Source organism: Leuciscus leuciscus (assembly GCF_965113295.1).
Source record: "Leuciscus leuciscus genome assembly, chromosome: 17".
Lineage (NCBI taxonomy): Eukaryota > Metazoa > Chordata > Actinopteri > Cypriniformes > Leuciscidae > Leuciscus > Leuciscus leuciscus.
The window spans coordinates 17114040-17131746 of record NC_138741.1 but is presented as its reverse complement, the minus strand read 5'-3'; the positions used below and the strand labels follow the sequence as shown (position 1 = coordinate 17131746).

The following is a 17707-nucleotide window of genomic DNA, read 5'->3' as shown; positions in this document are numbered from 1 at the left end:
TACAATGATCCACTTTAATTGTGCATATAGACACATTCTTAATTATTACAATTAATAGCTCATCACAATCATTACAAAAACATTGTGGAGGAAATGCATTACAGTGGTCAGATTACAAGAGAAGTGAGCCCTATCTAAAACTGTGACTTGATGGGGACAAAACACAACTGAACCGTGTGGTTTTGTTGGGGGTTGGAAGACCCTCGGTACAGAATGCAATGGCAAATTTCCTTTAAATAAAAAAATTAAAAGTTGTTGTGGCATCTTTCTCTCTTCTGTGTGTCTTCTATATTCACGAATTGTGGAAAAGTTGACTCTTCATGTGACTGGCTGTTCATCACGGTCATCTCAACATTCTCCAGCCTGTTTAGGATCTACTGTGGATGAAGGCCAGAATGGCTGGTGGGATCAGCAGACACAGCGCGGTGGGCCACGGACCTAATCCTGCAGCGTTGGCCACAGTGGTAGCAGTAGTTGGTTTAGTGATGGTGATGGTTAAATTGGTCTACACCAACATGAAAGAAAAATCAGTATATGCAAGCAGATGATTGTACATTACTTTAATGTACACTGTTAAAAGTAAAAATGTGCAACAATTTCTGCCTGATCTGACCCTTATAAATAATGTTTGCTGCTGTAACCAAGTTTAGTCAGGTCTATTTTGCTATATTTAACAATAATTTTGTTTTTAAAAAAGCCAGATAATTTTTATGTTAATCCTGTAGCTCAAACAGTAGAGTGTTGGCGTTTGCAATGCCAAGGTCATGGGTTTGATTCCCAGAGAAAGCAAGAACTGATAAAAATGTGTACCTTGAAATGCAATGTAAGTTGCTTTGGATAAAAGCATCTGCCAAATGCATAATGTAAATGTAATCCACAGTGCCTTAGGATACCCGTCCCTTTTTTTTTTTTCTTTTTTTTTTTACAGTGTATGTTATATTAATGTTTATTTGGAGTAGCTGCTTGAAAATTCACTTTGTATGGTAGGCCTATTATTATTATTGTTGTTGGTATATTTGTAACCAATATTATTGACACTTGTTGAATTAACAGACACTATAACGTCTATAAGTAGTAAAAAGTAAATCCAGTCCGGCAAAAGACCCAAGCTTCTGCTTTTACACATTATAAAGAGAAGTGGTGACACCTTTCTAGTATAATCTACATTTTGCATGCACAAATGATTACCAAATGTATCAAAGGTTATTAAAAATGAATTAACAAAATGATCAAAGATAAAAGAGAAAGATGGAAAAAATGCTAGAAAAACTTCTAATGCAAGAGATGAACAAATCATATTGCCTACCTCTGAAGTTGAACATGGTAAGGTTATAATCAATATCCCAAGGCACAATATCAATATTTTATTCATTTTTATGCCTTCTTCTTCCAGAGTCCTTTACTGTGGGGCAGAGTCTGTGTTCAGTGATGCGGGACGGGAGGGGAGTTTTATTCTCACAGAGATTGACGTGTTTAAAAACCTGCCCACCAGTTTTTGGAGGAGGATCACATCCTCTGTACATCATCTCTGTCTGAGGAAATCTCAAAATAAAAGTTGTGCTTTCAAAATGTCAAATACACTAAATTCTCTATAATACATTTTGATCTATACTCCTTTTTTCTACTCTACATACTAGAATCTAAAGCATTACTAATACTCTGTGTGAAGAAAACACACATTAATACCAAATTGAATAAAAAATGACATACAAGACATATACAATCATCCACTTTAATTGTGCATACAGTACAGACACATTCTGAGATGGATTACATTGATTCATATAGTAAAATTTGTAGTACACAATATCATTATAGAAATGAAAATTGGGCTGTTATTTTAAATGCACAGTGATTACTGATTTAAGTAATGGAGTTATTTAACCTACTTGACCTCGATCACATATACTGAGCATAGGAGAAACAAACTCTTCTAAGAGAAGTTGCCATTGAGTATGTGAGCCTTCCCTAAAACAGTGACTTTGAGACAAAACATAACAAAGAGCCCAAGGGTGAGGTTCAGTAGGACCCTCTGTATGGGGTTCCAGGAAGCAGATGTATTCATTTTCATTAGTTAAAAATCCATTTTAAAATGAGCTGTTGTGTGTTATATCTTTATGAATTGAGGAAAAAATTGCTCTTTGGGTGAACGCTGTCCATTTCACCACTGTCTCAGTTTTGGTCATCTATGGCGAACACTCTCCATCCATCAGGATCTACTGTGGATGAAGCCCAGGGTGGCTGCTGGGATCAGCATGTACAGTGTGGTGGGCACAGGACCCAATCCTACAGCGCTGGAATTTGTGGAAGGATTAGAGACCGTGCCGCCTGACTCAGTTTTGTCTGTGGACTTCTGATCAGAGCTCACCTAAATCAAACATGAAGAAAGTCAGAAAAAAGAGCTCACATGTTACAGTGTGACTCCAGAAGTGATAACCTGTTTTTGGAGCTACTTGTAGATGCACTTTGCTATCATCATTATTGTAATTAATTATATAGATGCTTACTATGAAAAACATGAACACAAACAATTAGTGAACAAATCCTTCCATCCTCTTCTAAAAACCTAAGACAATAAAAGGGGGTAAAAAATCATAGTGCCTACCTGAGTTGAAAATGGTATGGTTATGATCAGCACCGCAAAGCACAATATCCAAATTGTATTCATTTTTGTGCCTGTGTTGTCTTCTTCCAGAGAAGTTTACTGCTGGACAGAGGGTCTGTGCTCAGTGAGGGGGCAGGCCAGAAACCTTTATTCTCAAAGTGACGTCAAAAACACCCGCCCATGACGAGGCAGGAGATGTCCCATATCTAGATTTAGCTGCAGGTGAGATATCCAAAAGGGGGAGGAGAACTCGCCCCTCCTCGCAAAGTACATTGACAAAACATAAACAGCAGGCCTAAGTTACACTACTCAGCACAAGAGAATAACAAAAACTGTAGTGTTTTGTTTAAAACATATCACACAAAAAGCTTACGTTTAGCTAACTACGGACCACGGAATTAATAAGATACTGTTAAATAGCTGTTTATGCAACTGGCCCCCAGGTTGTGGTGTAGTCTACACGTCTTTTCCCTGTCAAATCTTTGACTTATAAGAGCATTTTCTATTGTTAACAGCTACCTCAAAATGAGCATTTCCTGGACTGAAGGAACTTGGTTTTACATGCTTTTCTGCATTTAGCAGATGCGTATCTTTTTATTGGTTCATAATATACATTCCCCGGGAATCGAACCTTTGCTCTGTTTGAGCTACGGAATGGGTTTACAGTAGGGTTTACTCAATTATTCATACATAATTATTTATGAAAAAATCGTGTTAAAAAATGTGTGTATCGAACATGACTCTGAATAAAACCTAATGCTACCTTCAAACTCGTCGAGCTCCTCATTAGTGACCCTACAACGCCCTCTTCCGTTTCAAATACGCAATCACAACATGAAAAAAGCGTTTTCGTTTTATGTGAATGGTTAAGAGAATGTCTCTTCCTGGCTTCCGTAGTTCCGTCGTTTCTATCATTCCGGTTAAGATCGAGTTCCGCCCATGCGGAGGAGGAGGTCACATCCCATAACAAACTCTCACCCCGGTCGGAAACTCACCTGTCAGAATCCCTCATGCTGCTGGTTCGGCGTTCGGCACTAGGTTTCGGCGGTGTGGCTCGATGGGGACTCCGCTGTCTGTGCTCCGGAGACGCAGCGGGCCGGTACCGGGACACTGTGTTGCTGCCCCGCACTGACTTCCCCATGAAAGTGAACGGGCCAAACCTTCTGGAGCGAGAGATCCAGATCCAGCAGGTGAGAGTGTCAGATCCAGGACCTGCCACATGCTGTTAAAACTGATCGGTTCTGTTTTGTTACGTTCCTAAATCACCCTGAATGATTAAGATGACAGTATCTGTTGCACTTCTATAAAGCCACAACTCTCTGATTTGTCTTGTGATGGTGTTTGAACTTTGTTGTGTTGTTCTACAGAAATGTGGTTTTGACCAGCTGTACACATGGCAGAGAGAGAGAAAAGCTAAGAAGGTGTACTGCCTTCATGATGGACCACCGTATGCCAACGGGGACCCGCATGTTGGGCACGCTCTCAATAAGGTATGTTCCCTCCTGTCAGTTCATAGTCACACAAGTAGATGTTCCTGGATCCACATCCTTCACTTGTCCTTTTAATGACATCATACAATATTACGCCTAAACCTATATGAATGGAGATACACTCTCATGAGCTTCATAATATGCCATCAGCATCTTTGTTTGATCTCTCCTGCAGATCCTCAAAGACATCCGGAACCGTTTCGAGGTGCTGAAAGGCAGCCTGGTGCACTATGTGCCCGGCTGGGACTGCCATGGGCTGCCCATTGAGCTCAAAGCACTGGGAGACCTGGGAACCAGTGGGCTGACTCCTCTACAGATCAGAGAGAAAGGTCAGGAAGTCACATATAATGAATGTTCTGGCGAAAGAGTCATTTGTTTTAATATTAAAAGCTTATGTGCTATTCTGCTTCTGGTTAATCAAAAACTGCCTTTGTGTCTCTCCGTTCAGCGCGGGAGTTTGCAGAGAGGGCCATCTCTCGGCAGCGTGCTGCATTCCAGCGCTGGGGCGTGATGGCTGACTGGGACAATTGTTATTACACTTTTGATGGGAAATATGAAGCGGCCCAGCTGAAAGTCTTCCTGGAGATGCACAACAAGGTGAGAGAAGCTCTTTCTGTTCAACACAGCTTGACTGATTGACTTGTTTGATTTCGTTCCATATGTGAGGATTTCACCACCCCCCCAAAAAAGTCTGAAATTATTTACACGACCGTTCAGAAGTTTAGTTACATTTAAGATTAAGAGTTAAGAGCAAGATGTTTAAAATATTTTTTTAAAGAAGTCTGGCTGCATTTACTCGATTTAATATATATATACTTTAAACTAAAGTTGGCATGAAACTGAGGTTGCAGTAGTCTTTTCCTTCCTTAATATTGTAACATATATCCTTGTGAAAAGGTGTTTTGTACAAGAAACACTTGATTGGGACTTGATTTTGTCCATTGGGTATTGATTGGAACGTCGGATGGTTGTGGTTTGCTTTTTCTGTGATCTCATGTGAGTGACAGGTTGTCTCGCCCTCACGCCAGTAAACACGTCATCAGAGAAGAGAATAGATGTCGCTGCAAGAGGGAGCAGAAGTTATTTCGATTAAATATTACGAGGACACATGAATAAAAGAAAAATAATGATGTGCACGGATAAATCTTTTATAATAAATACTGCAATTATGGGTGGGCGATGTGACCAAAATCTTATATGACGATATGATCAATTTATTTCATAATGACGATATCACAATATAGATATTATTGTTAGCTTTAAATAAGGTTTTTATGATATACTTTATTTTTTTATAATACTAACCTAACTAAGTAAAAAAACTCACAAGCTTACTGAAGACAAAGAAACAAAGAAACTAATTGCAAGCAATTGGCCAAAACATCAATAGAACAAAGAAACAAATGAAATAGACCTACCTGAAAAACTTTAAGCATTAAATAAGAAATACTATATAGTGTATAAAGTAATTAAATGTACATCTAAAAAAAACTAAAAAAAACACTGCATAGTCTTCAATGTGTAAATTAAATATAAATGTATTCTTATTAAAGTTACAAAAGTGATTCAGTCAGGAGCAGTGAGTTATTTTCCCTGTTTTGTTGTGGCTGATTAACATTAGTGACAGATTTATTAGGCTGCTGTCACTTTAAGACTGAATGCACTGATCTAATATACTGATACACTCAACTGTTTACGTTCACTTAAGACATAAATGACAGTGGATACTTGAAAAGCCAGGCATTTTGAGACATAAGTGTGTGTGTAGTTGACCTGTTCAAGCCCAATAAGGCAGCAAAAATAACTCCGTTCAGTTCTTACAGGCTCTATGAGTAGCGGCTTCACGGACAGCGCACATATACCGAAATTAGTTCTCTTTCGCTGCTTATTGCTCTTCAACAGTTTAAAATCACTTGTTTTTAAACAGCAATGCTTAAAAACGCATACAAAATTATAAGCTTTCATGACCGCACAGCAACGGCAATACAGTATTTCACAACCAAAAAAATGGTCAATTTTTATTTAATGATAACTTTAACTTTTCATCATTCTGACTTTAATGATCAAACGTCGAATGATAAAAAGTTCATCCTTGCTGGCTGAAAGTATTAATTTCTTTAAAAATATATATTTTACTGACCCCAAACTTGTTTGTGTACTCACCGTCATGTCATTCTCACTTTCCCCTTCTCTTCCTATCTTTGTGTACAGGGTTTAATTTATCAGGACTATAAGCCTGTTTTCTGGTCACCATCATCCAGGTAGTAGAAGCTCAGTGTTTGCAGCCTTACATAAAGACCTTTAATAAAGCTTAACAGAAAGCCCATGATTTTGAGGTTTTATATGTTAATGTCAGTATATTTTTCTCCTGTATCTGCCTCTGTAAAGGACTGCGCTTGCAGAAGCTGAGCTGGAGTATAATCCAGAACACGTGAGCCGTGCTCTGTACATCACTTTCCCCCTGCTCACCCTGCCAGCCAAACTCGCAGGTGTGATAGCAGGTGTGTATATGCTGTCTATACCTGTGCCCTGTGCTTTATACAGGTCACATACACAGAATTAAAGTTACGTTGCTATTTCTGATGTCAGAATCTTCGTCTGTGATTTAGAAAGTTGGGGTCGTGTGTCTGTTCTGATATGGACGACCCAACCATGGACTATTCCAGCCAATCAGGCAGTGTGTTACATGCCCAAAGTACAGTAAGTCACACACCTATGAATCTGTGGGATGAACATGATATGATTTCATGGAGACATTCATGATCACATGCTTTTCCTCTTCTCAGGTACTCTGTAGTGAAGCGAGCTGATAATGAGCAGCTACTCCTAGTGGCCACAGAGCGCATGAACAACCTCGCCTCTATACTGGGGACAAATCTGGAGAGTTTGGCTACGTTCGCAGGTAGATCCACTGTTATTGGTCAAAATGATGCCTTCTGAACTGGCCTAAGCATTTATCTGCCTCTCTTTCACTCATCTCCAGGGTCAGATCTTGAAGGTGGAGTTTGTCAGCATCCCACAATTCCTTCAAAAGAAGTGCCTTTGTTGCCGGCTAATCATGTGACCATGACTAAGGGAACTGGATTGGTCCACACTGCTCCTGCTCATGGCATGGAGGACTACAGTGTTGCAACGCACTTTAATCTGCCAGTAGTACGTCACCCACACCTGTACAGTATATGCTGGAATAGTAAGAATCTTGGGTTGTTGATTTTAAACTTGCTGTCTCTCTCTCTTTCTAGGACTGCATGGTGGATGAAGAGGGCAGGTTTACAGAACTTGCTGGGGCTGAACTGCAGAATAAATCTGTAATGACTGAAGGCAATGCCACAGGTGAGAGAGAAAGATGGATAGATGGAGGAAAGAGAGAATATACTGTATATATATGTATATGATCAAATAAAATGCATGTTAGTAACTAATGTTGTGTGTGTGTGTGTGTGTGTGTGTGTGTGTGTGTGCAGTAATCTCAATGTTGCAGGCAGCGGGTGCAGTTGTGAAGGAGGAGGACTGTGTCCACAGTTACCCGTATGACTGGAGGACCAAACAGCCAGTCATTACTAGAGCCAGTAAACAGTGGTTTATCAACACAGGCAGCCTCAAAGACAAAGCCAAGGTGAGCCAATATACTCTGCAGCATCAGCTGGATGAAACCCATCAAAATATGTCTGGGTCATATTTATCCCCCAATTTTTGCAGAATAATGAAAAAAAAAATCTCATTCCCATTACTGTAATGTAAAAAAAATATTTTACACACACATGTATGAATGGATGTGTCATGTGTATATATGTGTGCACGTGTGTGTAAAATATGCGCACACAGCTCATGCTGACAAATAAATGGTCAAGTTACTTAACGCGTGTTCTTTTTCTTGCTCTGGACATGTTTTTGTGAGTGCACATTCTGCATTTATTTGACTTTAAGTTACTTTTGTTAGAAGTATTAGAAATTAAACAGACTTCCTAGTAAGTTTCCAGTTATATGTTTTCTGCAGAAAATAAACTGTGAGTGTGTTTGCATAGGACGCCCTGCAGAAGGTGCGTGTGATACCCGAATCGGCTAGGTCCAGTTTGTTGGCGATGTTGGACAGAAGAACATACTGGTGTATATCTCGGCAGAGGAGCTGGGGCGTCCCCATCCCAGTGTTCTACCATAAAGAGACCGGAGAGCCACTCTTAAACAAGTATATACTTACACTGTCATAGACATACTCAAGAAATGCATATAAAATACAAGTTTAAGAATTCCCTCTTTCTTTCTCAGACATTCAGTTACACACATCGCTAAAGTTTTCTCTGAGAAAGGAAGTGACAGCTGGTGGGCGGAGCCAGTGGAGACATTTCTGACTCCAGAGGTTCTTCAGAAGGTACTTTTTTTTCCTACATTTTCATTCAAAAGTTTGGGGTCGGTAGGATTTTTTTTTTTTTTTAAAGAAGTCTCTTAATGCTTACAAAGTCTGCATTTATTTGATAATAAATACTGTAAAACAGTAATATTGTAAAATATTACAATTTAACTACTCTGTTTTCTATTTTAATATATTTTAAAATGTCATTAAATTATTTTTGGGATGGCAAAGCTGAATTTTCAGCAGCCATACTCCAGTTTTCAGTGTCACATGGCCCTTCCGAAATCATTCTAATATGCTGATTTGCAACACAAGAAACATTTTTTATTATTATCAATAATGAAAATTATGATTTTTTTCATGGAAACTGATAAAAAACAAAAAAAATTTCTTTAGCATTCTTCAAAAAATAATTTAAAGAGAAAAAAATCGATTTACTATTACTTTTGATCAATTAAATGTGTCATTTCTCATTTCTAATTATTATTATTATTATTATTATTATTATTATTATTTAAATCTTACTGACCCCAAACTTTTGAACAGTAGTGTATGTTTATGCCACAAATACTCTTTAGTGCAAAATGAAATGTAAAGTAGTGAAATCAAATTCTAGTATAAGTTATAAATTGTGTGTTTTGTCAGAGTAAAGCAAGTGCACTATCTGATTATGTGCGGGGTGAAGATGTCCTGGATATTTGGTTTGACAGCGGTGTCTCATGGGCCGCTGTACTACAGGGTGAGTCATCAAAGTGGTCCTTATCAATGCATGTATTTCTGGTTATTTAAGCAATCAATAAGTATATTGTTGATTGCTTGTCTGGGGTCCTTTGGTATGCTTTGTTGCATTGTAGTGTAATGTCACTTCTCTCCCACTCTCTTTCGTTCAGAATCAGACCCGCGTGCAGACTCGTATGTGGAGGGGAAAGATCAAATCGGCGGTTGGTTTCAGTCGTCGCTCCTCACCAGTGTAGCTGTACGAAATAAAGCCCCTTACAAGTGAGTAATAAAAATGCATTTCTATCGTCACAAAAGAGTTTAGCATTGTAATGGATATGGCAATGTTAATGTATTTATTGCTGCTGCTGTTGCAGAGGAAGTACAGTGACTTGCTACTACCAATACATACACAGGCACACTGCTGTGAGCATTTACTGCTTCAGCACAAATAGCATGCATTTCAGGTGGAGCTGGGGAAGGTGGAGGGTTTCTGAAAGTATTTGAATGTAGAGCAGCAAGGTTATTGGCTGCTGATGCAACAGAAACCAATCAGCCGTGCCATTTAGAGCCAACCATTTGGTACCGAGACATTTGGTGGGACATTTGGTACATTCACAGAGGCCTTTCTGCCAGTCTTTAAATGTAATTTCGTTTTGTATTAATTGTATCTTAATTTGAATCAATGTTTCATCAACCAAATGCCTGGATTTAATCAATAAGAAGTAAATATATTAGAAAATAGATAATCACGACACGGAGGTGCCGGCGCGTGAACTGGAGCTTGTCTCATAAATGAACCGAAACTCAGTGATAAGGTAGCCTACTTGCCTCACAGACCTGAGACATATATAGAAAGCTTGAAATGTCTTTTAAACCGAACAATTCAAAACGAAAGAAAACTGACTGTTCTCTGCTTATGTAATTCGTACGAAATGTGCATTTCTCTCTGGCGCGTTCACTACTGCGAAGATCGTGAGTCAGCATCATCAACTTCATCTTTCCAACTGACACAGAAAACACTTGTTTATTAGTAAACAATTAAAATGTCTCCTGCTATATTTTACATATTCATAATCATTAATTTTGCCGGTTCGTTGTGACAGCTTTTAGGTGCTTTATTGGCAGCGCCACCCTTACATGTTACATGAACGCATCAGCACAGAAAACATGGAGATTTTTTTTCTTTTGGGGGGCATTTTGTTTGTGTTCAGGCTTTCTCAGTTGTCTTTAGGCGCGATGTTACGAGGATGCTGCTAATAAAGTTGCGAGTTGGCCTACACATTGGATTCACGTTTATTATTAAATAAAAAAAATACCCCAGTTTTTATGCCGGTCGTATCATTTTATTTTGTTGTATTTATCCGCCACACCTTAAAGGCCGGTCCGTGAAAATATTGTCTGATATTAAACCGGTCTGTGGCACAAAAAAGGTTGGGGACTGCTGATTTAGAGAACAATGTGATTGCTTGCAGATTGAGTTAAGGACAGCCTGCGCCATCTATAGTTTCATGACAGAACTTTGTATGTGTATGTGACAAATACATATGTTAAAAAATATGCCAATCACCTTCTGTGTGTGTTTCAGAGCTCTAGTGGTCCATGGATTTGCTGTGAGTGAGAGAGGAGAAAAAATGTCTAAGTCTATAGGCAACGTGGTCGACCCAGATCTTGTTATTAATGGAGGGAAGGTGAGATACAATCAGCCAATGCTATAATTAAAATATGTCATTCAGTTAGTGTTTTCAAACATCAATTTCTCTCTCTCAGGACTTGTCTGTCTGTCCTCCATATGGTGCTGATGTTTTGAGATGGTGGGTTGCAGAGTCGAACGTGTTTTCTGAAGTTCAGATCGGGCCGAACACACTGAACGCTGCTAAAGACAGCATCAACAAGGTCTGGCACATATCAAAGCAGATAAATTGTTGCAGTAATTTGCTGACAGTCAATGCTAATTTTGAATTCACTTTGAGATTCTTACATATACGTTACTGTTCTAAAGTTTTAGTAAGGTCTGTAAGATTTATTTTTTAAATGAATAATTTCATTCAGCAAGGATGCATCAAATTGATCAAAAGTTATAGTAGACATTTATAATGTTACAAACAATTTCTTTCAAAACACTGTTCTTTTTTATCTTTCTGTTTATCAAAGAATCCTGGGGGGGGAAAATTCACAGTTTACACAAAAAATATTAAGCAACACAACTGTTCAACATTGTTAATATAAGAAATGTTTCTTGAGCACCAAATCAGCAAATTAGTATGATTTCTGGAGGATCATGTGACACTGAAGACTGGAGTAATGGCTACTATAACTATAACTTTAACTATATTCAAATAGAAAAGTCATTTTAAAGTGTAGTGTTTCACAATAGTATGTTTTACTGTGTTTTAATCTAAAACAAATGCCTTTGTAAATTTAATATACATTTTTCCAAAACATCTTATTGACCACAAATATTTGAACAGTAAGTATAGATCAAAGTGTTTATGAGTGAATGACCTCTCATTAACCTGCTATTCTCTGTCCCCAGCTGAGGAACACACTGAAGTTTCTCTTGGGGAATCTCCAGGGTTTTGATCCTCGTTCCCAGGCTGTGGACACTAAACAAATGCACTACATAGATCAGTACATGCTACACCTGCTCAGAGAGTTCAGCATGAAGGCGAGTCTAAATGTTAACAGGTTACAATGTTTGTACCGGCTGGGCTTAAACCAGCTGTGCATTGCTGTAGGTCACGTGACACGTGTTTGTGTGTGCTGTAGGTAACTGATGCCTACAATGAGTTTGACAGCAGCCGCGTCATCCGCCTGCTGCAATCCTTCATCACTAGAGAATTATCCAACTTCTATTTCAGCATCATTAAAGATCGGTAACCACTCATTTAATGATGTAACTTTCTGTTCGAAAATTAAGCTATTTTTAATGCTCCGTAGCAAAACGTCTCACTCACCGTCTCTCTCTCAGGCTTTATTGTGACCCTGAGGACTCCCTTGGTCGGAGGTCGTGTCAAACGGTTCTAGAAGAGATTCTGGATGGAGTGAGTCGCTCTATCGCTCCTGTCCTCCCTCACCTCGCTGAGGAGGTGTATCTGCACTCTCCTGGACATGAGGGTACTCACCCAATTTTCGTGCAACTGATGCTGTATGGCTACAGACTGGCTACCTCACTGTAATGCTTCTCACCTCTCTCTTTGTCCGTAGAGGGGGACACTTTGTTTCGTAGCGGCTGGATTAAGACCGATTCAGTGTGGCGGAAGCCAGGACTGGAGGAAGCAGTAGAGGGCGCATGTGCTATCAGAGATTCCTTCCTGTCGTCTATTCCGGGACGTAACGCTGCTGAGTATGATCTCATCATTGCCATTGAACCCGGCCTGTTCTTTGAAATCATGGAGGTACATTATGGATTTTAAAGCCTGTTCACAACAACACAAATTTTCGGCACAGAAATTCATTCCGGTTTTTGCTTGCGATTTGTCTGTAGTCTGTTTAGAGCAGGAGTGTCAAACTCGGTTCCTGAAGGGCCACTGTCCTTCAGAGTTGAGCTCCAACCCACTTGAATGAGCTAATCAATGTCTTCAGGATTACTAGAAACTTCTTGGCAGCTGTTTTAGAGCTGGTTGGCACTAATTTCTGCAGGACAGTGGCCCTCCAGGAACTGAGTTTGAGACCCCTGGTTTAGACCAAATCATAACAAATGGCAGACAGGCTGAATGAACATGCAAATAATTTTTCTGATAGTATGTGGCACTTATATAGATGTAGAAATAACTTTCCGATTCTGACACCCAGTTTTCACAAAGAAGGAAAGAAATTAACAGCATTTATATGTTTTCAAACAGCCGTTCAGATTTCTGTATTTACCAGTTTTATGTAACAGCAGTGGCTCTGGGTATGTGACAAAAAGCACAAATCTTATTGGATGGGAGTTTTCTTCACAGTGTAATGGAAAAGAAATTAGAACGCCTGCGTAAAGAAATTCTGTCGCATTGACCACGTGCAAATGTTTGTCTCAGTCTAAACACATTAACAGCCATTTATTCAAATTTAAATATTTATTGCACTTAATAACAAACATTTGTATTGTTATGAATAGATATAATAGATACTTTAAATAGATAATAATTTATGCTTTATTTGCTTGCGACAACATTTTATGTTTTCCCTTTTCTGCCAGTCTCTTCAAGAGGAGCCCACTTCCACCTGCTCTCAGCTGACAGAGCTCATGATGGCCTCACGCACGACTCTGACAAACTCTCTCCCACGGGATTTGCCATCGGATTCTGTCACAAGCACAGGAAACTTCCTCATCAACCTGGAGGGTGAGATGCTTTTCTTCTGATATAAATTACCCAGTGTTTCTATCACAAAAACTAACAACACCTACTCATTACTACCCCTTTTGTAGCAGTTAGTTTAGACCAGTGGTTTGTCATGGGAATTCGAAATAAAACGTCCAAAACTTTCAGTGCCTTAAATCTTTAGCACTTCTAGTTCCAACCTGCTGCATATGACACCACTTACAAGTTGCCCTTTGCAGGAACAACGTTTTATTGACAGCCGGCTGGGAGAACTCAGTCAGGAAAATCACTCATATTTTTACTTTGCAGTTAGGTAAAAAAATAAAATAAAATAAAAACATTTTACAAAAGTTTTCTCCACTGTAATTAGTTATACTAATATAACTTGGTTATAATCATCTAAGCTAATCGTATGATTTAAAAAAAAAAAAATTTTATGATGATGATGTTGTGATAATGTTTTTTAAGTCGAAACTGATCTGATCACCTGGTATGCATATAGATAGCATTCAGAATATACATGACGTTATGTCTGAGCATTCTCGTCTGGACGTTTTCTGCACATTTTAGTTTCCTTGCTGTTTTAAAATACTCTTATACCCTTTCTTGAGCGTGCAGGTCATTACATCATTTCTTTATTGCAACATAAGCATATTCTTCCAAAGCAAAGGCAGGAACTAAGTTAAACTGATTAAAGAATTAACAAAAGTATACATCTTATTAAAACACCTTCTTTGCCACTCTTTTAAGTAAACATTTCATTCTCCACCAAACATTTTCCAACACAAGTTCTTAATAAACTTCAAATAACTTAAAATGATTTATTTTTATTTTTATTTATATCTTGCCTTATATTGGGTAGGTGCTTTGAATGTTGTGTTGGACTATGCTGGGCATTAAAGTGAGAACCACAGGTTTAGAGAGAATTGGCAATTTGGATTTAATTTAGAAGCAGTTAAACTAAACTTGCCTTTACTTCAGAAACACATAATTAAGAAAATTCATAAAAAATATTACGGAACTCTAAAGTAATTGGGTATTGATCTGCTCATCTGTGTGTTCTGTAGGGGGAATGATCCGTGAAGAGAGTTCATACAGCGTAGCCGCGATGCCCACCTCTCTCTCACGCTGTCCGAGATGTCGGCGATACACTGCAGATGAGCCAGACTGCCTCTGCCCACGATGCCAAACCGTGCTGGAAAATACAAAGTAATCACCCTGACTGTTGCCATGACTACTGTCCACCCACTGGCCCTCCTCCTCCTCCTTTGTTGAAAAAGGCTGGAAGGGCTACCATGGACCAGTATGAAGCTGCTATTGTAACAGACAGAAAGTTGTCTGGAGCTGTGGGAGAGGGGGTATCGTGTTACTCAGGGGTTGGACAGGAGACATACGGTTATAAATCATAAAGCAAAAATTTTGAAGGAAAAACCAAACAGGAAATTCTCAACTGAGAAAACATACACAAAAACCCGTTTCAGATCATGCTTACAATATTAGCACTGACCTGGGATCTGTGTTAAGTTGACAAATTTAAGAGTGAAGTTCTCTGCTACAGGTTTAAGCCAACTTATTGTCAGTACACGGAAAAGAGCGTTTGTATGTCAATTTGAGCTTGTTTGCGGTGGGTGGAAGGTTTGGTTGAACACGTCTAACTGTACTTTCTGTATATTCAAGTCATGAGGGGGTATATTTTATTGTGACATTTTGCATTTGAAGATGTATTTAACATGCAGAAGCAATTTGTGAAACCATTCTTTAATTGTGCCGTTGATTGAATGTGGCAGTTTTATCAAAGAATGGGTTTACAAAATGAAGACATTCATTCTGCTATTTTCTTAAATGAGGCTCAGTGAGAGGAGAGTTTGTCAATTTTAGTTTCTCTGTTTACCTGTAAATTATGCTTTATGACGTTTATTGCTAAGCCAATAAACACAGTGCATACACAAAAAGAAAATGTCTCTTATTGTGAATTTTCATGGGTTCACTGTCATGAAAATAAAAATCTTAAGTTTACAGGGATTGTAATGTTTACTTAGCCCTAAAATATCTATTTTAATAAATTGTGTGAGAACTAATAATTTTCTAAAGCAAGCACGTTTGAGCTTCAGTGTTCCCCATATTTGATGAACTCTGCGTTGATCAATGTTTGTATGGGGTTAAAAGCGATTCTATCTCTGTCTTGAATTTAACCGTTTGATTCATGTTTTAGATCCATGACATTTTTTTTGCTGATTGGACTTTCAATGAACAGACAAAAATTATGAAAGAATATTAAAATCTGACTTGCACTCATTTAATTTGCCCATAAGGTAGTTTTCATAAAAAATGTACATTTATTCAAATATAAATTAACAAGTTAAGTAAATGTTTTATATCTGTAGTTCTTTTTTCTAGCTGACTAATGAGCTGTATAGTGGACATTGAATGGCTTTCCTCAGGTAAAGGTACTGTTACGTGACATTTTCAAGCTTTTTTTTATTGGCTTCTTTCCGTGGATAAAACACTGATTGGGTGATTACATGAGTTAATACATTTCAGTAATTAGTTGTTTATCTTTCAACTTACCTTCCTTACATTCATGATTACAAGTTGTCATTACGAGTTCTACGAGGACATGAACCCTTTTTACAAGTCGGAATCTCATGGTTACAGTCATTTTGACATGGCCTGAACACACCTTACATCTTCATGGCGAGAACAAAATAAATGATGCTGCCTTCGAATGTTATCAGAAATGTCCTACTTCCCACTTCTGAAGTCGTGATTACGAGCTCATCTCATTCAAGTGCTGTTGTTGTAAATAATAGGAATCATGGAGAACCCCAGGTTTACTCTTGCCTATTACTTGGGGAAATCTTATTAAAACCAAAATGTTGTGATATTTAATTTTGGATAAAATGTAGTGTCCCATTCGTTGACAACCATATAAACATTCACTGTGCTTTCTAGATAGCTTGCTGACGATTCTGGAATTTCGATCAGATACAAATGGGGGGCCTCGGAGAGCCCAGGGGACCGTGTGGGGACGAGGCGGGTTCAGCCTTCTAGCCCACCGAAGGAACTTCACAATAAGGTTGTTCCTCACAACTGATTAGGGCGTGGTATGCCATGATGGCAGCCACATATACCTTGAGCCTGAATGGGTTGTGTCCCTTAACCAGCAGCTCCTGGAGGAAGGTCAATATTGACACAAAGTCACAAGATAAATTATCCATGTTCCAGACTGTGCACTAGTCGGAAAAGACAGACCACTTGAGAGCATAAAGACTAGCCCCAGATCTACTCCCAACAGGGGGCCAGGGCCTTGACACAGTAGTGGCTGCATATGTAGAAGGCCCCGAGGAACTACTGAGGAGGCTGTCACCATCAGGCCCAACAGTTTCTGAAATGTCTTGAAGGGGAAGAGAGACCATGACCTTGAACTACGCCACAAGCCACTGAATTTTCAGAGAGAGCGCTCCGGAAAAGCCAGGCCTGCATCTGGGAAGAGTCGAAAACTGCACCTAGGAAGGATATTCATTGGCTGGGAGACAGCAAACTCTTGGCCAGATTGATTCTGAACCATTCATTCTAAATGGCTAAAGAGCAGGGACCTGTGTGCACACAGCTTGTGCTTCGGCTAGGCCAAAACAAGTCAGTCATTGAGATATTTAAGGATGCACACTCCCATCCGTCTCAGGGGGGAGAGGGCCAAATCCATGCACTTCGTAAATGTGCGCAGAACCGAAGACAGTCCGAACGGAAGGACTGTATTCTGGTAAGCCACCCCTTCGAACAATAATCTCAACAATGGTCTGTGACAAGGGGCGATCTGGCTATGAAAGTATGCATCTTTCAGATCCACCAATAATAACCAATCCCCTGGGCTCAAGATCCAGCTCTATCTAAAGGCGGGGACCCTAGCACTTGGGAAAGGGGTAGCGCTTAGCACTGTAGGAGTGCTGCATGACCGCAGGCTCTGCTTTGGCCTAAGGCTGATGCTGATGCTTGCATGAAGCAGCAGCAGAACTAGCCTGCTTCGGCAAGAAGTGACGCATGGCTTGCAGGGACATCTGAGCTGTGATGAAGCACTCAGCAAAGCCGTCCACTGCAGAACCAAACAGGCCCATGGGAACTGGGGAGTCAAGGAGGGATTTTCTTGTCAGCGTCCTTGATTTCCATAAAATTCTGCCAAAGGTGGCCCTCAACGACCCCCAAATTGGCCATAGCCCGGCCAATTGCCTGGGCTGTTGATTTA

At 39.4% G+C, this 17707-nt stretch overlaps 1 protein-coding gene and 1 long non-coding RNA gene across 2 annotated transcripts; one reads left to right on the top strand and one right to left on the bottom strand.

Annotated features, from left to right (window-relative positions):
- LOC309479760 lies at positions 1–2763 on the bottom strand. The gene is made up of 3 exons (XR_014199426.1): positions 2606–2763; positions 1307–2353; positions 1–505 (listed from the first exon to the last, which is right to left on the bottom strand). It is a non-coding gene; the product is annotated as an uncharacterized lncRNA (long non-coding RNA).
- A 740-nt stretch (positions 2764–3503) lies between these two features.
- On the top strand, positions 3504–15483 carry iars2 (isoleucyl-tRNA synthetase 2, mitochondrial). Its single transcript, XM_082143948.1, has 23 exons — positions 3504–3795; positions 3973–4095; positions 4271–4424; positions 4544–4692; positions 6307–6356; positions 6484–6596; positions 6705–6795; positions 6882–6997; positions 7079–7248; positions 7338–7428; positions 7560–7711; positions 8121–8281; positions 8362–8464; positions 9092–9185; positions 9337–9445; positions 10752–10854; positions 10934–11059; positions 11700–11831; positions 11933–12039; positions 12135–12280; positions 12371–12561; positions 13344–13488; positions 14535–15483. Exons 1-23 carry the CDS (start codon positions 3616–3618, stop codon positions 14678–14680), a joined length of 2952 nt encoding a protein of 983 aa, XP_082000074.1. The 5' UTR covers positions 3504–3615; the 3' UTR covers positions 14681–15483.
- Positions 15484–17707: the final 2224 nt, after the last annotated feature.

Excerpts from the sequence above, each read along its gene's own strand:
- iars2 (XM_082143948.1), top strand. The coding sequence starts at position 3,616 with ATGCTGCTGGTTCGGCGTTCGGCACTAGGTTTCGGCGGTGTGGCTCGA. Across the intron at positions 9,186-9,336 it reads ATGGGCCGCTGTACTACAGG|AATCAGACCCGCGTGCAGAC; the intron begins GTGAGTCATCAA and ends TCTTTCGTTCAG. Across the intron at positions 11,060-11,699 it reads CTAAAGACAGCATCAACAAG|CTGAGGAACACACTGAAGTT; the intron begins GTCTGGCACATA and ends CTCTGTCCCCAG.